General features: G+C 49.1%; 1 protein-coding gene across 1 annotated transcript in view; it reads left to right on the top strand.

The window, feature by feature from the left end:
- The window catches only part of srbd1 (S1 RNA binding domain 1), a 58,189-nt gene that overhangs the window by 1,223 nt on the left and 31,592 nt on the right, over positions 1-25,374 (top strand). The window contains exons 2-14 of the mRNA XM_066696857.1: positions 619-686; positions 1,111-1,450; positions 1,563-1,808; positions 2,090-2,256; positions 2,363-2,480; positions 2,570-2,708; positions 3,155-3,251; positions 3,704-3,863; positions 7,320-7,423; positions 10,093-10,200; positions 10,543-10,700; positions 11,200-11,290; positions 11,550-11,657. Of these exons, the coding sequence (XP_066552954.1) occupies positions 619-686; positions 1,111-1,450; positions 1,563-1,808; positions 2,090-2,256; positions 2,363-2,480; positions 2,570-2,708; positions 3,155-3,251; positions 3,704-3,863; positions 7,320-7,423; positions 10,093-10,200; positions 10,543-10,700; positions 11,200-11,290; positions 11,550-11,657 (1,904 nt within the window). The remainder of the gene's footprint in view (positions 1-618; positions 687-1,110; positions 1,451-1,562; positions 1,809-2,089; positions 2,257-2,362; positions 2,481-2,569; positions 2,709-3,154; positions 3,252-3,703; positions 3,864-7,319; positions 7,424-10,092; positions 10,201-10,542; positions 10,701-11,199; positions 11,291-11,549; positions 11,658-25,374) is intronic.

Genomic DNA, 25,374 nt, shown 5'->3' with positions numbered 1-25,374 from the left:
TCAGACCTGGAATAAGTCTGGTTGCTCTCCTCTGAACTGCCTCTAGAGCAGCGATATCTTTCTTGAAGTGTGGAGCCCAGAACTGTCCACAGTATCCAGATGAGCTCTAACTAGTGCATTGCACAGTCTGAACATCACTGCCCTTGTTCTCAACTCTACACTTTTGACAATATACCCCAGCATTGTGTTTGCCTTTTTTATTGCTTCCCCACATTGTTTGGATGGAGAAAGTGAGGAGTCCACGTAGACTCCTAAGTCCATCATCTGGATTTGATCCTGATCAGTGGTGTCCCATCAGGACCAACATTCAGCCTGACTGATTGCCCATGAGCAGTCGAAGGAGAATTGTACATTCATGACTTTTCACCTTTATGACTATTCATGCTTTATTACATGGAAAAGGTGGATTATTTGCATCCATTTACAGGTAGTTTAAACATAAATCATGCATATTTTGCCAATTGGAAATAAAGCTGCATACATTGTGATATGTAGGCTGTGTAGACGCTACACCTCTGATCCGGATCAAACGCACCCAGTGAGACAGTGGCAAAAGAGTTACAACACGCCGTGGCAGCTGGAGGTCGGTGACGGTGTGTCGTTGTTGTGTGTTTTCAGATGCAGAGGAGGACTCGAGTGTGCCAGAAGCAGAACTCTGATGACCAGGATCAGAAAATGGACAATCTGTGAGTTATATACACGCACACGCACGCACGCACACACACACACACACACACACACACACACACACGCCTGGGTTTGTGTGGTTCATGTTTTAGAGCACTACAGTGATTGTATCCTCCTGCAGTGCAGCTCTCAGTTCAGCCCAATAGATGGCGAACTTGCTCTAAATGTCTTTTTGTGGAATTTCTAGATGAATTTGAGCTTCTAGATCCTTCTTGTGTTTCAGCCCAAACAGGCGACATCCTTCCCCTGAAACGCCACTGATTGTGGTTTAAATCGCACTGTCTGTGTGCTTCAGATTTTTCTTTCCTGCACCTGATCCCTGAAAATGGACCCATCAGGGCCAATTCGTCCCCGGGTGCGTGTTCGGGTCAGACTGCTGGAACCCGCCCTCCCTTATGGTCCGCTTCTTCTCTGTGTTGTTAGCTTTTCAGAACAGGAGGAGGACGATGTGGACGAGGAGGAGGAGGAGGAGGAGGAGGAGGAGTGGAAGCCGAAGACGAAGAGCAAGGCCCCACCGAGGAAGAAAGCGGAGCCTGCCGTGAGAAAGGAGGCCAAGCCAAAGGTTCCAAAGGTTCCAAAGGTTCCAAAGGTTCCAAAGGTTCCAAAAGCGCCGAAGGTTCCAAAGGCGCCGAAAGAGCCGAAGGTGCCGAAGGAGAAGCCTCCACGCAAACCGGCCGAGCGGAAGCCCAGAGCTCCCCGGGCGAAGAAGGGCACGGCCGAGCCTGAGGGGACAGTGGGGCCCCCGGCTGAGGTCAAGGAAGAGGTGGGTGATAGTTACAACACAGACTCCTATCAGGAGAGAACGTGTGTTTGTGTGTTTCGTGTCCTGCAGACGATTTATCCGCTTTATTGTTCCTCGTACTTTCTTTCCGCAGAGGCTGTCTTTCATCGTGCCGCAGGGGCCCCCCGTGGCCGGCGCAGACCCCTCGGGGGAGCCGTCCTCCAGCCACCGGCCGCCCGGGGTGAAGAAGGAGGAGCCGCCCGATGAGGACTACACCTTCGACGAGCCGCCCACAAAGAAGCTGAGGACAGGCGACGGCCCCAGGGGGGTGACGGTGAACGTCCCCGGGCAGAAGACGGGTCCGGGGGAGGAGCTGCACATGAGCTGGGACCTGGTGCAGGTACGTGGTGGTCCGGTGGCAGGGTGGCGCCGGTCCGCACCGTTGTGGAGGGCGTCGGAGTTTGTCTCCAAGCTTGCCATGGTGTGTACTTTACCATCATTAACCGATTTCATAGAGGGCTTTTCCTTCACAAGCCCCTCAGAAATGTCAACATTTACACCAGTAACTAGTCCTGTAAGTAAGTGTTCTCACAGTGCCCTCTGACTCCGGAGAGCCGTGCTGGCGTAGCAGTGGCCCCCTCGGTGCCAGTGTGGTTAACCTGTGGCCCCCGCCCCGCCTAGGTGCTGTCCCAGATGACCGGTGTGGAGCCCTGGGTGTGCGCCAACATCGTGGCGCTCTTCCGGGAGGAGAACACCATCCCCTTCATCGTGCGTTACAGGAAGGAGCTCATCAACCACCTGGACGCCGACGCAGTGCGGGACGTGCAGCTGGTCCTGGAGGAGCTGCGGTGAGTCAGGGCCCCCGTGAGAGCCCGGGGCCCCGCTGGGATATGTGTGTGAAGTAACTGAAGAAGGATAACGATGACAACGAGTGCTTTCTTTTGCATTGGACAGAAACGTGGCAAAGAAGGCGCAGTCCCACGTGCAGGCGCTGAAGAAGGACGGGGTTCTGACCGGCGCCCTGGAGGAGAGCCTGCGCGGCTGCAGGACGGCCGAGGAGCTGGAGCACGTGGTGAGCGCCGGGGCCCGGCTCCGTCTCTGTGTGCCGCGCGAGTCCCCTGCTCTTCACTCTCCGCCCTCTCTCCCTCTCCGTCTCCTCAGTTCGCCCCCTATAAGAAGGGCAGCAAGCTGTCCAAGGCCCGCCGGGCGAAGCAGCTGGGCCTGGAGCCGCCGGCGCTGACTCTGCTGCAGAACCCGCAGGCGCTGGACCTGATGGCCTTCGTCCAGCCCCAGACTGAAGGTACTGTCCTGCGCTCTCACGGGGCCCCTGCACCCTCTGACCGCCACCCCAGGCTCCTACTGGACGGGCGTCTTTCCAGTCACAAAACAAACACACACGAGTCGTGTCTGTTTTTGTGGCCCAATCGGGATTCACAGCAGTTCTGGAGTGTTTTTTAATCACATTTGTTATTCTGCGTGTATGTCTCGGTCTGAGCACTAGAGGGCAGCGATGTCTTTTATATCAGCGGTTCCAGCTGTTTGTGGCGTTAAAATCTCGCAGACAGCACTTTATAAACAGAACAGCTAGCATACTGCTGTGTGTGTGTGTGTGTGTGTGTGTGTCTGTTTGTGAGAGTGTCCTGCCTCCTACTCTGTCCTGTTGGCCGTACAGCAGCTCAGGGCCGCGCTGTGATAAAGAATTGAACGCAGACACGAGGAGCAGCGTTAACCCCCTGTGTGCCGCAGGGCTGGCCTCGCTGGCGGAGGTGGAGTCGGGGGTGCAGCAGATCCTGGCCGACATGATCGCCAAGGACAAGGAGACGCTGGAGTTTGTGCGCAAAGTGTATGTACACAATATTTACACCTCTCTCTCTCTCTCTCCCTGTCTCCTCAGAAACAAACTTGGGGCGGAAGGAATAAAAATGTGTTTGATAAAGTGTGTGTGAGACGAGCGCCCAGGGAACTGATTTCACCCTCATGAGCACATTACATTACCTTACATTACCTTACATTACGTGACATTACATTACATTACGTGACATTACATTACATTATTTGTCATCTAGCAGACGCTCTTATCCAGGGCGACTTACATTTGTACCCATTTATACAGCTGGGCATTTTACTGGAGCAACCTAAGTGAAGTACCTGCTCAAGGGTACAACAGCACCCACAACCTTCCAGTAATGAGTCCAGAGCCCTAACCACCACTCCACGTGTGTCTGATCTGTGTTGGATCTGCGCGTGTTGATCTGCGTGTCTGCTCTGTGCTGTCTGCTCCGTGTCGTCGTGCAGCTCTGACCAGAGCCCGGTGACGATCCACTCCGCCGTGTCGAAGGCTGCGCTGAAGGAGAAGGAGCAGAAGGACGAGGCGGCGGGGAAGCCCAAGGACATCGACAAGTTCAACCTGTACCTGGACTTCACCGCCTACGTCAACCGTGTACAGCACCACCAGGTGAGACAGGGCCCCTGAGAGGCCCTGAGGGGCCACAAGGCCACTTGACCTGCCCATATTTATACAAGGATAGAGCAGCTGACCGTAAACACAGCCTCCAGCTGAAACCATGTTGCACTGGGATTGATTGTCCTTCTGTCTAACACCCCCGGTCCCAGTTAATTGAAGTAATTTAATTTACATTTGATTCTTTATATTATGTAACTGATAAAAAGGTGGTTCCTTAATAATGTCCTTATAAAATGCTATACTTAACTTTAAACCCCTCCTGTTTCAAATAATTAAAAGGCTCTGATTTAGGAAATCATGAGTTCAATTAAGGGTTCAATTAAGTAATTTAATCTGATCTCTCTATATATAATCTCTCTATAGATACATAATCTATATATCTTAATTATAGATGATCTAGGTCTCTCTCTCTATTATCTATTTATCTATATATTGCTATATATCTATTTATCTATGTATGTATATATCTATCTATATATATGTATAATTTAGTGTTAGAGACATATGTGTTCGATTCAAGGTTAGTATCGTGTGTCTCTCTCCCTGTGTCTCTCTCTCCATGGCTCTGTCCGTGTCTGTGTCTCTGTCCATGTGTTTCTCTCCGTGTCTCTCTCTCCATGTGTCTCTCCCTGTGTGTCTCTCTCCGTGTCTGTGTCTCTCTCTCCATGTGGCTCTCTGTGGCTCTCTCCGTGTCTGTGTCTCTCTCCCCGTGTGTCTCTCCCTGTGTCTCTTTTCGTGTGTTTTTCTCCATGTCTCTCTCTCCACGTGGCTCTCTGTGTCTCTCCCCGTCTGTCTCTCCCTGTGTGGCTCTCTCCGTGTCTGTGTCTCTCTCCCCGGGCTCTGTCTGTGTCTCTTTTCGTGTGTTTTTCTCCATGTCTCTCTCCACGTGGCTCTCTGTGTCTCTCTCTGTGTGTCTCTCTCCACGTGGCTCTCTGTGTCTCTCCCCGTGTGTCTCTCCCTGTGTGTCTCTCTCCGTGTCTGTGTCTCTCTCCGTGTTTGTATCTCTGTGTCTCTCTCTCTGTGTGTCTCTCTCCGTGTCTGTGTCTCTCTCCGTGTTTGTATCTCTCTGTGTCTCTCTCCCTGTGTGTCTCTCTCCGTGTCTGTGTCTCTATCCGTGTTTGTATCTCTGTGTCTCTCTCTGTGTGTCTCTCTCCGTGTCTGTGTCTCTCTCCGTGTTTGTATCTCTCTGTGTCTCTCTCTGTGTGTCTCTCTCCGTGTCTGTGTCTCTCTCCGTGTTTGTATCTCTGTGTGTCTCTCTCTCTCTGTGTCTCTCTCCGTGTTTGTATCTCTCTGTGTCTCTCTCTCTGTGTGTCTCTCTCCGTGTCTGTGTCTCTCTCCGTGTTTGTATCTCTCTGTGTCTCTCTCTCTGTTTGTCTCTCTCCGTGTCTGTGTCTCTCTCTGTGTCTCTCTCCGTGTTTGTATCTCTCTGTGTCTCTCTCCCTGTGTGTCTCTCTCCGTGTCTGTGTCTCTATCCGTGTTTGTATCTCTGTGTCTCTCTCTGTGTGTCTCTCTCCGTGTCTGTGTCTCTCTCCGTGTTTGTATCTCTCTGTGTCTCTCTCTGTGTGTCTCTCTCCGTGTCTGTGTCTCTCTCCGTGTTTGTATCTCTGTGTGTCTCTCTCTCTCTGTGTCTCTCTCCGTGTTTGTATCTCTCTGTGTCTCTCTCTCTGTGTGTCTCTCTCCGTGTCTGTGTCTCTCTCCGTGTTTGTATCTCTCTGTGTCTCTCTCTCTGTGTGTCTCTCTCCGTGTCTGTGTCTCTCTCTGTGTCTCTCTCTGTGTGTCTCTCTCCGTGTTTGTATCTCTCTGTGTGTCTCTCTCCGTGTTTGTATCTCTCTGTGTCTCTCTCTCTGTGTCTCTCTCCGTGTCTGTGGCTCTCTCCATGTTTTTCTCCGTGTCTGTCTCTCTCCGTGTCTCTCCGCGTCGCGGGGCCTCGTGTCACAGGGGCTCTGTCAGCGCCGGGGGGGTTGTGAGTGGATGGGGGTGCTGCACAGCATTAATCGCACACACGTCCCCCAGTCATTGCCAGTCATTGCCAGCCATTGTGTTTAACATATGTGACATGTCCGAATTAGCCAGTGATTGAATTAGGCCCCGTGATTGACGCGCTCTGCTCCGCGATGACAGGGCTGGTGGCCGGGAACATGCCGGACGGGGAGCAGCTCTGATCCGCACGTGGTTTTTATGTGGATTTTGCAGATTTTATGTCACTTAATGTCACTTTGCCCTGATTTTTTTTACGCAGTTCTTAACGCAGGTGTGTCACGTATGCTAGCCAGTGTTTGTGCAGACGCAGCGCCGCGGCTCGGGGCGGTTCTTCGACGGGGGGGTTTCAAACACGGAACTGGTCTCCGGATCTGAAACGGTTTCCGAGTTCTGTGTGTGTGAGGAGGTGGCAGTCTGTAGGTTATGGCTGATGTACGTGTGCGCTTGTCCGTGTGTTTGTGTGTGACCGCTTGTTTATTCTGGGGTCTGAAGTGCCTGATGTATTAATGATGGTTATTATTACACGGCTCAGTTATGAAGTGCTTTACTGCGATTTTACTATTCGTTTCGTGTCAGACCCTCCCGATTCTTAATTAACGACGGCCTGAGGAACATTCCAGTGTTTGTTTATTTGATTAATGTGTTGATTTTCAACTCGATTTTCGACTGGGACCCTGTTCCGCTTTATCGTTTGTACTCTGAGATGATCGGTTCCTCAGGTCTTCTCTATAGTCACGAAACCTGCCTTGGCAATATCGAATGTCCAAGTGAAATCCTCACTATTACATCTGATACGAATCGGCTGCGTCTTCTACCCACTAAATGAAACGCTAATCACAGTGACTCTGCGGACGGGGCTGGAACTGGGACAGCTGGGGGTGCTGAGTACCTGTGTGAGTAACACTGATGGGTTTGGGCAGCGAGACTCTTCTCTGAAGGGGAATTTCTCTGTTTTCTCCATCAATATTCATCACTATTCACGACAGACAGAAAAGAGCTATCCTATCCGTCTCCGCAGAGAGCCCTCTCTCTGCCGGTGCCCGTGCTTCGCTGTGCACCCGGCTGTGTGTTGAGCGTATCACACACGGGGATGAAAGGAGCAGCCGGTTCTGGCGGTGCAGGGTCAGGTAGCTGTCAACATCCGCGGCGGTCTCCCTTCGAAGCGTCATTTCGCCGGGCTCTGGTCAATCAGGGGAGACGGGCAGCGTTGTCCCCCGTTTGGACAATGTCTTCTGTAAATAAATCAGTCGATACACAAATCCGCTCAGATTGACATCCTTTTTTATTTATTTCCCGAGCATTTTGGAAACCCGTGTTGGGGAAAGGTCACGCACTTTTGCTCAACGTATGTCACTCTGAGAAGCGTGTTTCTGTGCAGGTCGTCGGCCCGGCCAGTCCACAAGATGCACTGAGCGCGCTCCTCTTCTGTGCGTGTCATCTGTCGCCACCATTTATGTCTCCATCCAGATCCTGGCCATTAACCGAGGGGAGAGTCTGAAGATCCTCACGGTGAAGGTCAACATCCCTGACAGGGTGAAGAACGAGTTCTGTAGGTGGTGCCTCAACGTCAGGTGGGTGCCCACCCCCGCGCCGTCCCAGTGCCTGTCTCTGTACCCGCTCCCACACCGTCTCTGTGCCTGCCCCCTCTCTGTCTTTGTGCCCATCCCCATCACCTTCTCTGCCCGTCCCCATCTCTGTGCCCATCCCTGTCACCGTCTCTGTCCCCGCTCCTGTGTCCGCTGATAGGTAGTAAAATATTGATCGGCGGTGTTGCGGACCCAGGGTCAGGTGTTATAATGCAGGGAACACGTAGGACCAGATAGACAGTTCTCCAGCAGAAAGTAATTTAATTCAGTTTCCTATCTAACAAAAAAAAACAAATAGCTGAACAGAATGATTGTAGCAAATCTATCCCTTCCCAAGAGAACACAAAAACTCCTGAGAGCAGGGAAAACAAGAGCTACCCTCTATACTAACCACCTCCTTGGAGGAACCCAACCTTCCAGCTGAGCAGTTCTCACACTCCGTTTTTATACCCCAAGGTCTAGAACTCCTCCCCCCAGAACAGACCATTCATAAAATATAAATACCTCAATATCTAAAAGTATAAACACAAATACAGTACATTACCCACTCTCAAATGAATTATATATAATACCATAATACCATAAACAAACCAACATTAGTACAAAGACAATAAAACAAAACATTATTGCAGACACCCCTTTCTTACAACTACTTGAACCCTTCCCTTGTGGCCACAGAATTAAGAGTGGCTACCTTAATACAATAAATATGGTAATAGCCAAGCATATATTGCACTTCTCCATCATGGCCTCAGTAACCACTTTTAACCTTCACCAACATGGCCGCCCACACGCCAACCCCAACAACTCCAGCCCAGCTCCCCCTTTCCCTCCACAGCAGGTAAGTTCATAAGTGAGTTATCAATACCAACCATGCCCCTTTTTTAATACAACAAATTACCACCATTAATAACTTTTAAAAAGGCGTCACACTAAACCAGCAATGAGTAGTGTGGGTTCACTCCATCACAGGCGGTAAAATATTGATAAACAATTGTGTATTTGACTATTTATATTTAAATGTGATTGTTTGTGTGTATATGAGTAATTATTTAACTATTGAGGACTATTACACGCTCTCAAAATATAATGCTCCTATTGCTGATTCATTCAGACCCATAACAACCTACATCATTTCACTGTGATCAATCTAAAGCGATATTATAAAGAATCCCTGCTGGAGTCTACTATATAAATGTACATTTGATGAATCTACGCAGTATGAATTGTGTTAATGAATAAAAATGTGGATTTCAGACAAAAGAGAGGTGTTTCAGTTTAATTAATGTAAGGGAAGTATTTCATTTCTGCTGCAGGTGTAATTGTAGGTATTATTTAAGGACAAGGTAAACCCTTTAATTAGCCTTTGAGATGTGCGTTCATTGTTGAATAATGTGAAACTGTTCGCACATTTTAAGATCTCTCCTTAAGAACACATTGTGATTCTGGATTGACAGGAAAAAACAGATATATTAAACAAAGCTTGAAAATTAAATCTAAGCTAATTAGTGCTATCATTATGACTTTTTCCGCGTACTAATGTTCTTTTGATTGTTGCCGTGTGTTTAATTACAGCTGCCCTGTGTGTAATCCTCCGCCACAAAACACAAACCACATCAGATCGCTGTTCTCGTTAGAAGCGGGCGGTTTCTGATTGTTACATTAATTCCCGTCTCGGCTTATAAATGTGCCGGAATGTATTAAATTAAACGGCCTAACTGGAATCCACAGCGCAATTACCGGAGGTTGTAATAATCAGACAACATTATCAGTTCCCCCTGATCTGTGCTTGTGTTGAAATCCTGAAGGCCTGCTCTGAACACTGAGTTATGCACTGAATTACGCACTGCAGAGCGCTGTGGAAATCCAGCGCAGTGGTCCAGGGTGAGAGAGACTGAGGGGAAATCTGTTAAATCATCCTCAAAATGGGAATATTAACTGTTTTCCCTTCACCAATATAAAAAAGTACTATCATAAATAAAACTGTCAAATTTAAGAACAAAATCTATTAGCCGTGTGTTTGTTTGTGTATATATATATATGTGTGTGTGTATAGATATATTTATATGTGTATATATAGATATAGTTTTTGTTTACTGTGCATCACATTTCGAAGATGTTATTTATTTAATTACACGTGAGAAATGGACATTGTTTTACGTATGTACACTCTATGAAAATATCTCATCCATTCATCTCACACGAGTAGAAAAATCCCCCTGAGCTAAGCTAGGAAAGCGTTTAATGAATAATGTAAATGAACTCCGGTGTTTTGTGCTGAAAACGCCATTGGGGCTCAGAGGAGAAAAGCGCAGGGAGGAAATGTGTGCTGTGATTGAATCGAGATGCCCTCTGGGGAGTTAAAACTCCAGTATCACCCCCGTCTCACCGTCCCATTGCCCCACTGCCCCGATACGCACCCCGATCCTCCACAGTGTGATCTTTCCACCAGTTCGACCTGGCCCTTGTTCTGTTGTGTGTGACGATGTGTGTTCAGTGTCCGGTTTGCCGCCAGACTGTGTTCCCTACGAGTCGATTCGCGGATGGAGGGATTTATTTGTGTAAGAGGAATGCACTACTGCCGCTTGCTTGTCCCTGCTGTGTGTTTCCTCTGTGACCGGAGGGTGATTGTCGTTGTGTCTCTGGGGTGGCAGGTGGAGACCCAAGGGCTATGCGAGGGAAGAGCACATGAAGATCCTGCGCGAGGCCGTGGACGACTCCTACAAGAGGCTACTACAGCCGCTGCTGTGCAGGGCCTACAGGTCGGTGCACTCAGCATTTCATTGTGTATTTAGATTCACGTTAGGCTAAAGGTTTCTTTAATTAGGCATTTTTGTTAATGAAGTACTGAAGTTTTAGTAAAACAATAGTAGGTGACTAACAATTAACTAAAATGAAAGCCTTTATTAGATGACAGAGTTAGTTTATCTCTTTCCTGTCGTTAAAAAGGCCTATTGAGTTTGATACTTTAGCTGAATTCCAGAACCCTGGCCTGTTCTCACGTGTAACCAATTACTTTAAGGTTCTTAGGTTTGCGCTCCCTTTGTACCCCGCTGTTTCTCTCTCTTATTCTCCCTCTCCCTCCCTCCCTCCCTCTCTCTCAGGTCCAGTCTGACGGTCAGTGCGGAGAAGGAGTCCATCGCCATGTTTGTGAGGAACCTCCGGCAGCGTCTGCTGGTGTGTCCGGTTCGCGGGCGTGTGGTCATGGGCGTGGACCCCGGCTACCGACACGGCTGCAAGCTGGCCATCCTTTCGCCCACGAGTAAGAGCCGACGCACTGCCACCCCAGCACCCCGACACCCCGACACCCCGACACCTGACCTATTGACACCCAGACGCACTGACACCCCCACACACCGACACCCCGACGCACTGACACCCTGACACCCTGACACCCCGACGCACTCCTCAAGGCCGGTCATCTCAAGGTTGGCTATACAACAAACGCACAACTCCCCTATTGCACACAGCTCCATTACTGCACGGCTCAAGCTGTGTGTTAAACGGTGTCACTCTGCGCTGCGTGTTGCCTTCACCGCACAGTGCGCCGCTCTCACCGGGCCGTGTCAGACGCGATCGTGTTGTTTTGCGAGTCGAGAAGCTGCTGTCGGCTTCACGGGGGCGTTCGCCGCGTGAGTCTCGTTCCGTGCGGTGTCTGTCCTGGTCGTCCGTGTCCTCCTTCCGTGGCGGTTCCTGCCGAGCAGGGGGGGCGGGATAGGCCTTTCCTCCCCGCTGCTGGTGTGACGCTGCTTCTGTCTCAGGCCAGATCCTGCACACGGACGTGGTGTACCTGCACTCCGGGGGAGGGGGCCGTGAAGCCGAGAAGCTGCGACATCTGATGATGAAATACAAGTCAGTCATCTTACTATATATTCTATAAATTCAACTGTGGTGCCGTGTTTAATTGTGTGTGTGTGTGAGTGTGTAACTGTATTTTGTACTTGTTTCAGTTCATATCTACTAGGCTTCACTGTATTTTGTATTCTCCTGTATTATGTAATGGATTTTGCTGCTTATATCAACTGCTGTGATACCCAACTGGGTGTAGCCGCCTGCCGATAAATAAATCATCATTCTAATGTACGGATCTGTCGCTTTAATCCTTGTTCAGCTGCTCCACGGTGGTGATCGGCAACGGCACCGCTTGCCGGGAGACCGAGTCCTTCTTTTCTGACCTCATCGCCAGGAAGTACTTCCAGCCCCTGGACATCTCGTACTGGTAAGACCGCTCTGCACCATGTTCTCGCCGCGGCCCTCGCTCCCTCGGCCCCTCTCTCTCCACCACAGCCTCGCCAAGCGGTGGCCGGCAGGGTGTGGACCCGTGGGTTTGGACCGCCGGTGCCGGTAGTGTTGTCTGCTGCCGAGTCACTGACTGTCGGGCCCGGCTGTGACATCCGCATGACGGCAGGCAGCTTGATGATGCAGCTCTTCGATCGTTTGTCCCAAACTGATACAGACCGCTAGGAACTTGCTGAGCGCTTGTTTTTGGTGATCCGGTCTCTCGCTGGCCGGCGCTCTGCCATTCCAGCGCAATTTAAAAAACAAATAGAAAGTTATTATTGCGGAGAACTTTATTAATAAACTCTGCGGCTTTGTGGAAGGTAAGAAAATAAGACGGGGAGGAGGGCGAGAGGAAATGGCCGCCGTCAGGAATGTGTAATTCTCGGGGTTTTTTAAATACCATCTGGACCTTGTTTGACAGTCTCTAATTAAAAACAAATATCTCGTTCTGTTCCTCTAACCAACGCAGCTTTAATAGCTGGAGTCCAACCTAAATAACTGCGGGACTTTTTATAGTTTCTCTCGCGGACCTGTGTTTATTGACTCGGGGTCAGGACTGGAGCGCAGCCCAGAACCAGTCAGAAGTGGCCGTACGGTTTTCGGTTACAGATCGGCGTCATCGGCGGGTCCGGGGGGGCCGAGGCTGTTTTTGTTAGTCTTTCGATGCGTGTCTTGCCAAAGATGCAGGACGCCTTTAACTGGAGCAGATGTTCAGACGGAACAAGTGTTTTGTTTAATTGAATCTGAGAAACTGATGTTTTTTTTTGTATTTAAAAGAATGGAGTTCTCCTATGTTTTGGGTCAGGTCCTTTAATTGAGTCGCAGTTGGCCTTTAACGACGTGTAAAATGAATTTTCAACCTGAATTCAGCTCTGGTTGTAACGCGGCAGCTTCCCAGGACTTGTGTGCTTTTAAAATCACCAGGGGATCATGGGAAACAGTCTGTCAGATGGTCCCGGTGGTTATGGCTGCGTCCGGCCGGCTGCTAATCAGCCTCCAGTGACAAGCGGCGCTACCTTCCCTTCCTGGAAGATTTCCAAACCTCAGCAGAGTTCTCGATATTTTACATCAAAACACCCTTGAGCTTGGCGCTGTCCTTCACAGTCACGTCAAGCCTCTCGCTTCTGGAATCCGCCCGATGGAAAGGTTGACACTCTTACATTTTGAAAAGACTCGGAGAAGCAAAGTCACGCGCGTCTCCGTGCGGAGTTACGGCCGCGGTTCCGAGAAATATTCGTCTTCGGCTGCGTGACCTCGAGTTCAGCCAGGGCAGTCCGTACGCTCAGCGGAGGGAGAGGGTTTTTATTTTCGCCCTATTGGAGGTGTGACCAAATCCCCTCTCGCCTCTAAAGAACTCAATTTCCTGTCATCTCAGCGGCACCTGAATCACGTGACCTCACTGTGACCTCCGTTTGACCCGGGTTAAAGTGGGTGACGGTCCTCTCCTTGCAGAATCGGTTTAAAGAGGCAAAAGCCCGGAAGAATTCGGAGCCAACCCAATCTTCACAGCCCAGTGTTTACAACGGGGCTAATTAGCAGGAAAACGAGCTGAAGAAAGCAGCCGAGCAGGAAGTCTGTGTTTAACGTGCCGCGTTCCCACAAAAACACAGGCGTACGATCACAGAGCGAGCGAAACCATGTTCAGAGCAGGAGGAGCTGCCAACAGCTAAACAGTTTGGTTTTCTCGTGATAAATGTTGCCTTTTTCTAATGTGTGGAAAATTAATCTCGTCTGCCTTTTCTTTCTTTAACCTCATGGTCTGTTTTTTGTTATTGTTGACTTCCTGACTAGTTCCTTGGGTTTTATACATTGAGGCAAGGTGTAGATATATATTTTCTGTTTGAAGAATACACTACTAAATACACTATTAAACCAGCTCTGGATTAAAAATAAGTAAATAAAACAGTGTGGCGTTCAGTTATAATGACTTTCTAGGGTTGTAAGGGGACTGAAAATACAAAATAATGGACTAAAGGAAAGAAAACATGCAAATAACTGAGATGACTTTGGGCGTATGGTCCGCGTCCTCTGGAGAGGCAGCCGCCGCTAATTTATTTGAGACGTTCAAGTCCCACAAGTCAATTAAACCATCGGCCTCATGCGGACCGTCTGGTATCTGTCTCTCCGCCGTTGAGTCTGATGGGCGCCTCGTCCCCGGCCTCTCCGATGTCCCCCCCAGCTCTGCGCTCGCTCCTCTTCCGCTCCGCCGAGCACCGGGCCTGACAGGGGCGCGGGCGGCCGGGTTGTTATAATGAGCCCCCGGGACGGATGAGGAGGAGGCAGGGCGAGTTACAGGAGGGGAGGTCGGAGGAGCTCGGAGTTGTGTTTTATAGCGGAGGGAGGGGGGGAGAGAGAGAGGTTGCCTGTTGAGTGAACGTTATTTATTTATCGCTAAATAACCCCCGTTCTCAGCAGCTACCTGCTCGATGGTAATTTGACACTCTGACCCCTTTGCATTTACCCCCGCGCTCATCTGTCCTCTCCTTTTTCTATCTGTCTATCTTTCTCTTTCTTCACGGTTATTAATGTGCCGTGAGAGGGGCGCACGGTAGAGGGGTGATATCAAAGTCCCTTTTAAAAAGTAAGTGCTTAATGTGCTTCCCTCTGGTATTTGAAGCCCCCCGTCTGACCCTGGCGGCGGCCCCCCGTCCCTCTGAGATGCCTGAGAAACGCCTCGCGCAGGTGGCTTTTAGGAGAGACATGTTTTTAAGAAGCTGCATGTACATACATATACACACACACACACGTTTTCTGCACTTAGGGTAGATTTTTGTGTGGATTTTATATGCAGGTATTCATTAATTTTCTTTCCAATGTAAGGTACCTTAATTGCAAGCTTTTTAGTATTATTAAAAATCTGTTTGATCTAGTTCTAATCATGCCGCAGTTTATTATTATCATCATCATCATAATTATGATTATTCGACAATTGTGAAGCGTCGGGTGAACAGAACCGCTCTCTCCAGACAGTAATACAATCTTCAGTGGCGTTTAAAATATATATCATGCGTTCTGTGTGGAATTGACTCAGGCCGTCTATTCTTGTGTGTTTGTAGCGGTGAGATTCGTATTGTTCACAATGTTGCGGCCGCAGAAAGCTTGAAGGGAACCTTGGTGTTTGAAATCGTGGTGCCCAGAGTGCGACACTTCACCGTCCACTGGGGTTAATGTCTTTCGACTGCGATGGCTGGTGCTCCACATTCACTCGGAGAACGGACATCGAATCTTGTTAGTTGTCTGTCAGCGGAGACGTGTGTCGGAGTCCTTCGGTCCTCCGTGCCGGTGTGAGGGGAGAACGGGGACGGTATTGAGCGATGCCGTAACCTCTAGCGCTGCTCCGGTTTATCGGGATGTGGTAGCCGTGTGAGGGCGCTTACCGGCGCGGTACGGTCGGAGATAGAGAGTTAGAGAGCGGGGGCCGCCGTCAGTCAGGAGGAGAAAAGCCCCTCCGTGATTGTGATTGTGAAGGTGAGGGCCGTCTCTCAGGGCTGTGATGAGGGAGGTCTGTGATGAAAGGAGAATTAATGAAGCCGGCAGGAATCTGGAGTCAATTGGGTGCTACTATATGTGCTGTGAGGGGGGTGATTTATGTATATATATATATATATATATATATATATTGAAATGACTTCATTAGAAGTAATTTTATAGTAATTGTAATAAAATTGCTGTTGGGACAGAACAGTTTTGCTTCGCTGTGGGCATTCTGGAACCCCAGGGAAAATTGTCTCTCTGGACAGTTTATGCTGTGGATTGAAAACTCAATACATTGTGAGATTTTTCTACCCATACAGAACAGATATATATTTTTACTTTGTGGTAGACATACTTTTCATATTTGATATTTTCATACACCAAAAATAGCCCCTTTCTTGTTTTATTAAACAGAAGGGATGTATTTAAAATATCTGTTCTGTAACTCCTACATGTATTTTATATAGAAAATATTTTGTAGAGATTAACCTCGCCATTTTTCAAACTATAAAATGATGTATGGAGTAGAGATTGTTTTTAAATGCCCTTCCCTTTGTTTTAAATATACGAAAAATGTGTTACTTTTGGCGTATGGGTAATGTAAAGATCACGCATGTCTACCAGATAGCAAACCTGTATGTTCCCTATGGGCGGTGTGTGTGTGACTGCCGAGTGCCGGTCCTGCTGCCGTCTTGGTTTTCATTTTTGTGTTTCTTTCCTCGTCTCTGAACCTCCGTTGGAAGCGAGCCCTTCGCTGACGTCTGCGCGGTGAATAATTACACTTTTCTGGAGCATTTGATTCCGAGACCCTGCTGCTAATTGCTGTTGTGTTTTTATTTAATTATTAATTTAAATTGCCAGGTTTCATTATCATGGCAGACAAATAAATGATTGTTTTCAGGAAGTCGGGGCTTAATTGTTTGAGAAATTATAGTGTATTAATTAAGGTGCGGAAGGGAAATCGCACACAAGCGGTGTGGAGCCGGGTTTAGTCAATCCACTGGGAGGGGTTTAGGAATCTCAGGGGGAGAAATGTTATTTTCCCGTCTCTTATCTATCATGTTTGTGAAATCCAAATAATGTTTTTAATGATTTGTTTTAATGCTAAAGTAGTAATCTGTATTCATATGCATTCATTTTTAAGATTACACACGTATTTTATTCAGAGAGACCAATAAAGCTGCTTGTTTCTAGGGAAAGTCGTACTCCGATACCAAAAATGAATTGAAAGTGATTTAGTATTGACTGATATCCAGCTGGTGGTGAAATCAAATGTTCCCACTACTTTTCTGCTTCCTGACACCTTTTGAAATCAGTCCCCGTCTCCTTTGTGACAGTCTTCATAGAGCAGATGTGTAAACCGCCTGTCAGCAGCGCACACCGTCTCCAACCGGCCTAGGCAGTGCACCCTGGGAGCACAGAGCCCTTCATTTCAGGACGTCTCTGCGAAGAATCAGAGTGCTCTTCAGGTTAAGCAACGCGGCTCACTAGTTCTGAACGGCGCCCTTTCGTTCTGCGCAAAACAAGGCCCGGAAAGAAGAGAGAGACCTCGAGCTCTGGTGAATTTACATTCGATAACGTTATTTCGGGGGATATCCTGGAAGACGGGCAATTATGTTGACAGTAGGTTGACCCGGCTGACAGCACTGACTTAGAAAGGTCACGCTTTTTGTTGCATGTTTCCCCAAAGTGAAATAACAGCGATTTGGTTTGGAGCGCTTTTATATATATTTGGAAACAGTTTGTTTGTGGCGGTGGGGGGGGGGGATGCTTAGTTTCCTCGTTCCTGCACACGTTGGAGGAGATCGGAAAAGCAGGTGCAAGACTGTGCATTCAAGTGACTGAGTAAATACATTACAGTGGATTTAACTGTTAGGAAGTGTTATTATTTTTCCCCGTGTTAATTGTCTTCGAAGATCGGCATTTCACTTTTCTTACGTATCTGTTTCCCTACACGTGCAAGAGTCATGGCTTTCCTGCTGGAATTAGCATTTACTTTGTCTCTATAGGTGCTTTGTAAACCTTTCAGTGACCCGAGCCCAAAGGTGGAAGTGTTGGCCATAAAAGCAGAACAAAAACCACAAAATAAAACATGATAACCTGGTGAACTCTCGACACCAATATTATTTGCCCGTACTCTGATTATTTGTGTGGTTCGTGCCCGAGGTACAGCCTGATAATTGCAGATTATCTAAATTAAGATGCGATCATTGGGACTTTACGAGACCCCTGGACTGATATGTAGACTGGCACTCTTTCCCCTCTTTCTCCGGGGTGGTTTTGCATGATCTAATGCCCAGAACAGGGACCGGTCAGGCTTGGCATCTTTGGTTATCTGTCACTTTTCTAATAGCGGACAGTCAGGCTGACCGATAGCGCCGCTCGGCCGGGCCAGTCACCACCGATCAGACGGGAGAAACGTTATGATCTATGAACATTTTTGATGAGCGGAGATCAGTGTTTTTTATTTGTGTGTGTTTGTGTTGGCTAAGCTTGCAAGGCGATCAGAATGCATTTACCGGCATCTGCAAGATACGCCGAAAATAGCTGCCGTCGCCGAATGTTTGTGTCGGTCGCTGTCCGCAGCGTTCAGACCGCACGAGCGCGATGGAATTGGGATGATTTATTCGGCGAGCCCGTATTTTGGCACATTGTTTCAAGGTCTTTGCATCATTGCTCCGAAAGAAAAACAAGCCACTCACAGATATATATATAAAAAAAAGAAAAGTTCAGGTCAAAACCATGAAGACTTTGACCCTGTGTCCTTCTTCTCTCTCTCTTGTGCGTTTTATTTGGATTTCGTGGAATTTGTGAGACCCGGCAGCTCAGACGTCCTGTTAGTGCGACGACCTGTGCCTTCACGCATCGGGGCTGTGAGGGTTTGACGGACTGGCTCTGACATGTGAACCCGATAGAGGGTGGTGTCGGGGGTGCAGTTACTGGCATGTGTTCTCTCTCACCGCGGCACGGCTGTCAGCAGGTCAGGCTGAGGCCCGACAGTGATAGTCTAGAATCGGAGCCCTTCCCAGCATCCCACGCCAACGCAGAAGTCCTTCACTAGGTCGAGTAGATCTGAGGAGAACATGGTGGTACCGTCCGCACTGTGGGGTAGAGAGATATCGTGTGGTTTTGCTGTTGGACTCTTCTCAGTGCTGGGCTCTATAAGTAGGTAAAGATGGCTCCTTGAGGACCCCTGGAATGGCCTTGAGAGTCATTTGAAGAAAAACTAACCGAAAGTGATCCGATCTGGGCACAGGAGAAGAGCCAGCCGAGGAGGAGAGACGCAGCCGAGGACAATTAGGGGCATGAGCGCATTTGAAAGGCAGATAAATGCAGTGAAAGGGAGATGGGTAATTAGCGGGCGACCCACAGACAGGCCCTCAGCTAGCGTCTTGGTGAAGGTTACTCAACTGAGTCACGGACGCCTCAAGTCTTTGACCAAGGTACAAGGATGTGGGAAGCATTAGGGCCTGCAGGAAGCGCTGCTGCAATCAGAGAGTGCCCCCGTGCAAAGTGTGTTCGGCAGAGGACGTGGTCAAGAGGCGGCCTCGGACTGCGAGACTCTTGGTGACCGCGGTGAGGGGATGCTGTCCAAGGTTCCCATGTTGGGGGGCCGTGCTGGGCTTCCTGGGCTGGCGTGCAAGACCACCCTCACATGGCGTGACCCTTGATCCGAGCCCTGGTTGTGTATGAAGTGGCTTTGCTCATTTTTTGTCAGTTAGATATTAGAACATAAGAAAGTGTCCAATCAAGAGGAGGCCATTGGCCCCATCGTGCTCGTTTGGTGTCCATTAATAACTAAGTGATCAAGGATCCTATCCAGTGTTTTTGAATGTTCCCACCTTGTCTCTTCAGCCACATCCCTGGGGAGTTTGTTCAGATTGTGACGCCTCTCTGTGTGAAGAAGTGTCTCCTGTCTTGAATGCCTTGAAGCCCAATTTCCATTTGTGTCCCGGGTGCGTGTGCCCCTGCTGTTATAGTTTTTCTGTCTCGCGTGTAATGAAACAAGGTTCTGAGACTTTGACCTATTGCGTGGATCTGAAATTGAATAAAGATCAGCCTAAACGTCTTATACCTCCATTTGTAATTCACCACTGTCTTCATATCTGATTTCACCGAAAAGTCACTGGAAGTATTTATAATGAGTTGCAGTTTCAGGAGATTTTTGATGGGTTTGATTACCAGAAAAAAGAATCGCACACACGGCACTGCAATGCAGCAGATTGAGTGCCAGTATTTTACACATAACTGAAAGTGGACCAGGGACATTAAATGTACATAGTAAATAATTATTTAATCAAACAAATCAAACAAATAATCAAACCCAGCCCTTATGCAAGATCGAGTGTTTATTGAGACGCTCTGCTGTACAGCTGCAGCCCCTGTGCTCTCCGGCTCCTGCTGCTTCTCCATGGTGCTGGGCGGCCGTGATAAAGTGTATCTGGTGCACACGCACACACTCACACATGCGCGCGCAGGAGGCTGTGACACAGCGGACTCACACACAGGTGGCTGTCAGAGCCGAGCGGAGGTGCCAGCTCACTCCGCTGCACTCGCCGGTGACTCGCGCAGCTCGTCCCTCCCGGGGGCATCGTCTCCACAGCGCCAGCTTTTGTCCTGATAACAGCGTCTGGCACCAGATTGATGTAACAGGCTGTGAGGTTTGCTCTTTTCAGATATGCACTTTCATGGCAGCCAGAGTGTGGCTTTGACATGGCCACACGCTGACTTCGCCTTCCCTGCCTCCTAGCTGCACGTGTGAAGCTAAGGCTCTTTGACACCTGCCATTTGGACCCTTTTCTTACTGAAAAATGTCATAATTTTCAGACAAGATGAAGACAGATATCTGATCATTCTTTTCCCCCACCGGGGTCCCGAGGTCGCGTTTCACAGCTGAGCGAGTCCCGGGCTGCGCTGCCGGAGCCACCACTCAGTCCGCTGCAGTAGTGCGCGGCCGAGATAAGGACAGCTTAACCGGGTTCAACAGGTCCGCACCGCGCCAGGTGCTGCAGAGAAGCAGATTATTTTGCGGCCGACCTGCGCAGGCCGGAGCTGGGGGACGAGAGTCTGGCAACGGCAACGGGCGGCGAATGTAATTTAGTCGAGGGTTGCAGAAAGTCAAGGAGATTGAAATCGGGGCCGTTCAGACGCAGCCGCAGCGTTTCCTGTTGTAAGCAGGCTCTCTCGCCTAATCTCGATATTAAAGCGATCACAAAAGGGTTCCTCGGCGAGAGATTGCGGAGCTGCAAGTCCTTTCTCACTTATCACCGTCTCCAGGATTGATAATTTTAATTAAGTGCAGCCCCGACGCCGGCGCCTCCGCCTCCTCTTAATTAACAGCCATTGAAAAAACACAGGAAAACTCTCTTTTATGGGATTGTGTTTGCGCCCGTCGCAACAGCTGGCGGATTTAAGCGGCCGCTCCGTGCTTCTGAAGCCGCACCGCTTATCTGATGCGGGGGAACGTGCCGGGGAGCGAATCGAGCGCCGGGATAACTTCAAAAAACAATGGGAGTCATTTATCTGAATGGGTACTGTCAAGCTCACAATGTAATTAGGTCAGATTCAGATGTATATTGACTGCATAATTTATTAATAGGATTAAGCATTTTTCCCTTTTTTCGGGCCTGTGGTTAAAGGACCGGCGGCACGTTTAGTGGTGAAATCTCATCACGCTATTAACGACACGTACGCCGCTTTATTAATTACTGATAAATGATCTGTTCTTCATTTGAAGGACTGCCGAACTAAACGCACTGTTGGCGGCACAATGTGTGTCTTTTTATATTCGTTCTGAATTGAGTTTCTTAATGATAGAAAGAGGAACGTGTCTTACAGTAGCCGTACACTATTTGAACGCCTCGTCTGTGATACACGCGTGTTTGGCCACGTGCTGAAGGTCAATATTATCACACTACATATTTAGTTCCTGTTTAGGAGCTCAGTACTAATAGGCCCCCGGTTGCGTCCCAGTGTGTACAGATGCGTCTCGGTGCACCGGCAGGTCAGGCAAGTAGCGTCAATCAAACGCACAGCCTGTTTTACAAATTATACCCGAGGCGTTTGTTCTGTGTGATCCTCTAACTGTAACTGTGGTGCCGGCCAAACAGGAAGGGTGCATTTTGTGTGGAAGAACGACATTAACAAAATAAATAACCAAAACAAATAAGCCACACATTTGTTCGTAGGGTGTCCATCCCCTCCTCTGCTAACCGAACTGGTATCGCATTACAGCCGCTCATGTGGTTGACCGTAGGAGATGGATCTGGCGCACGGTAAAATGGGAGAGGACAGGGGGTTGGGGTGGGTTATCACTTGGGAGCCTCGCTTTGAAACGCAAGATGTCCTCTTTGGAACTTCTCCCACATTCGGGCGTCAGCAGCTCTTGGTCCTGGCAGGCATGTCGGGGGAGCCGCCGGCAGGGACTGATAGGCTGTGACAGTGGTCTTGGCGCGGGGGCGGGGGGGGGGGACGGGACAGGCTGTGTTTCATCTGACGAGCCGTGTCACCGTGACCCCTGTTTAGCAGACACCCGGCGAAGGTGGAGAGCATCTCGAGTTTAGCACAGCTCCATCTGAGCAGCAATGACGGACTGGGACGCCTGATCCGACGGGCGAATGGAAACCAGTGCCTAGACGCGCCGAACGACGCCGGCTAGGAGTCGCAGTGACATCACTGGCGTGGAAAGGCTCTGGCGGTCGTCTATTTTTAAAACCGCTTGTGTCGTCATGTCATTTTGAAAGAGGCCCAAACACACTTTGTCTAGTTTCTGCGTTTAGATTATTGCAATTGTGATTGTTTTCTCACATCTATTTTGATCACTTTCCCTTTGTTCTGGCATGAATCTCATTCTCTGGAATCCATATCCTGAAAGCAGCGATTATGGCGCAGCCCACTCAGCTGTCTGTTGGGGACTGTGATTGTTATCTGGCGGCACAATGGTCCTCGGCACCTCGTCCCCACGTCGGGACTCTAAGTGACTAATTTCTCAGTGAAATATTTAGTGAACTCCCCGGTTATTTATAGTCCCCCGTTGTTTGTGACACTGTGGGAGATGAGCAGACGTGTTATAACTCCTGTCAAGGCCGGGGAGACGCTGGCGTTCTGCGCTCGGCTCTCGTATCAGTTCAGCTTTGTCCATAGGGTCTCTACCCTAGAGTCAGAGCAAATGTGATAATTGAAGGAGACATAATCAGGGACTGTGATCGCAGTGGATCCATCCTCTCGCCCCCACGGTGTGGCCGAATTAAAGCATTGAATTCTCCTGAAGGACATCGAGGGTTATCATTCGAGGATTAATTAAGAACAGACCGTGACTTAAATGCATGAAAGAAATGTATACACACACACGCATTATATAGCTTGTATGTATGTGCGTACAAAACACACACACATCCTTATACACATTGAATTTGCACTTAATATATCATATAAGTTGTGTCTGTTGTGAATTAAAGCATTTTTGTATCAGTTCTGTAAAAAAGACAAGCATTTTGCCGAAAACCCCATTGGATGCCGTTTCCCAAACAAATGCCGATATCGAGTAGGTAAATCACAGGAGGTGAAATGTGGCACCAGTGCGTGGGGGACATAAATGCGTTTGGAGTCGCTGTCTCAGACTGTCATTGTCCAACCCTGGCCTTCAGAGATCATTACCCTGAAGACGAGGCAGTGTTTGGCACACCGTTCACACAGGAGGCGACCTGCTTGGTGATTGCTGGCCGTCATATGTTTCTGTCTTGACCGTGTTAAGAGCATGCGTGTGTGTGTGACACCCGTAGCTCTGGGGGCTGGGGTGGGAGATGACAGGGGAGAACCTGGGGAGCCGGTGGCCCGCTCCCCTCGCAGACTGAAGAGATCCCGGAGACGCCCCGGGGACACGACGCATCCCGCGGTGTCATTTTCCAAGTCTCAGCGTTTCCTAACCCGGTTCTGGCAGCTCGGTGCCTGTGCCAGGGTCGGTCTCCAGCAACACCAGGCGTGATCTCACGTTCCCCAACCACCCGTCCTCGCCTGGTGTCCGTGTTCTCCTCCGCTGCCTGTTAATGTGTTACAATATCATCTTAATTACCCGTCCCTGCTGCCACCGCGGTCTCATTTGACTAGCTGAAGGTCATGTGCCAGACTTGATTAATTGACTTACGTTCCGAGGTTTCTTCGGCCTGACATGTCCGCTGTCGACGGTTAACCCTCTCGGGGGAGGAGGGAGCCGAGGAGTGGGGGGAGGGAGTTCATTTAAAATCTGATTCTTGTCAGAAGGCTTCTGCAGACCGTCTTTGAGTGAATGTCAGCGATTGGCAAGGTTGCAGGAGACTGGGCGCTCAAACTGACATTTCCCCATGCTGCGGAAGGAGCCCCACTTCCCGGCACGTAGGTGTAGCCCGGGCAGCCAGAGAACAGAGAGGAATACGTGTTGAGCTTTTCCCTTGAGGGTCAGATCAGGAGAAGGTGAATTGGCCTTAGGAGACGCTGGCACCTTCAGGAAACGCAACTGTGTTCCTCCACACTATTAGAAGATGAGTGGTTCTGCTGTTGTTTTTTGTACCAGCGTTGATGGACGTTGGGGGACAATCAAGATTAAGTGGAAATGACTAGTTTTCTCTGTGAAACAATGGTAATAATAAAATCTAAATGACCTTGACTGAAACTTTAAATTCGAGCCACGCAGCGTAGGAAATAAAATAAAATCACGCTGATAATTGGACATTTATTCATCCATAAAGAGAGAAATCGAACATTCACGGACTCTTCTGTGTTGTGGTCCAGCCAATCAGGACTGTGCATTCCTGACATTCTCCGGCTATTCAGTCGGCCAATGAAACCCCTCTGTGGCCAAAGCCCAGGTGAAACGGGGGATTTCAATTAGTGCTGAGGAGAAAAGCGACCGCTGTTTGCCTCGATGTGTTTTACATATCTGCCGTGGCTGTGTTGATGTATTTATTATAGTTTTTGGGCTATCGCTCCCTTTGTACCTCTTTATTAATATTCTGACACTCGGCTGACCTCCTCGTGTCAGAAACAGCTGATCTCTGCGGGAGTCGTGCAGGAGACTCACCCTAGATGGCAGTGTTGTAATGTCGACCGCAGTCTGTAGATCTTGACAGTTTTGCAGCCTTACGAAATAACGCCTGGCCCTCGTGCTGCAACCGTGCTTTGGGAGGGTCGGTGGTGTGGTTTATGTAGCTGTGCGTGGTCCGTGTCGTCCGTCTCACAGGAGATGCAGGAAGACCCTCTGAGAGTCGGGGTTTCTGTCTTCCTTCTCCCATGTGGAAGCCAGTGACAGCATTGCAGATGTTCCAGTACAGATGTTACAGGAGTGATGTTCTACGGCCTGCTGATGATCACTGTTGTTGTTTCATTTAGTCTTGTGTGAATAGCAGCATCGGTTGCTCACTTACAACACCTGTTTAACGCAGAGATGGGCAGGGATGGGCGGCTTCGGGGGTCCCAAGAATCCAGCGCAGACTCAGTAAATATTTAAACTATCTTTCACCACTTAACGAGTTGGCTAGTGACGAGGACTTCAAAGCTCGGCCCGATCGGCCAAAGTAAACAGCATTTGAAATGACACACTTTAAGAGTTATTCCCCGCAAATAAGAGCGCCATTCATTATTAATAAACTAATTTACTTTTAAGTGCGCAACGGTTTACCTAATGCACCGAAACTCGTCGCCCCCGCCCCCCCCCGTGTCTGAACTGGCACCGCGCAGCAGCCCTGAGAATAGATCGCAGGAAAAAAATACACAATGACGGGGTCTGCAGAGCTCAATAGACGCGGAGCCCGTTTGTGGTAGCGAGGGCTGTGGTTGTGTGGACGGCACGCCGACCTGTTCCTTTTCAAAGTTAGTGGGGACCCCCGTGGGCGCCCTGGGAAGGAAATCGGGGGACACGCCCGTGACATCATTAGTGGTTTTTGCCGTTCAGGGGTGTGGCCTGCAGCGACTACAAAAAACAGAACAAGCTTTTTGTGTAAGTTTGTGTTTTTCTTGGTTTGATTTATATATTTATGATGCCCTGACGCAGTCGTCACAGGATATTTATATTTCAAGACACATCGAGTACAGTATGAGCAGGAACATGTAAAGTTCCAGTGCTAAGAAGAGTAAAATGAACTCTTTATAATGTGCGAATATGAGCCCAATAGGGTAAAGACAGAGGGGCAGCTTAAAAGTGTCATACG

The sequence above is a fragment of the Amia ocellicauda genome, chromosome 23 (genome assembly GCF_036373705.1).
Source record: "Amia ocellicauda isolate fAmiCal2 chromosome 23, fAmiCal2.hap1, whole genome shotgun sequence".
Lineage (NCBI taxonomy): Eukaryota > Metazoa > Chordata > Actinopteri > Amiiformes > Amiidae > Amia > Amia ocellicauda.
Note: the sequence above shows the minus strand (reverse complement) of the source record. Positions and strands in the feature narration are given on the sequence as shown.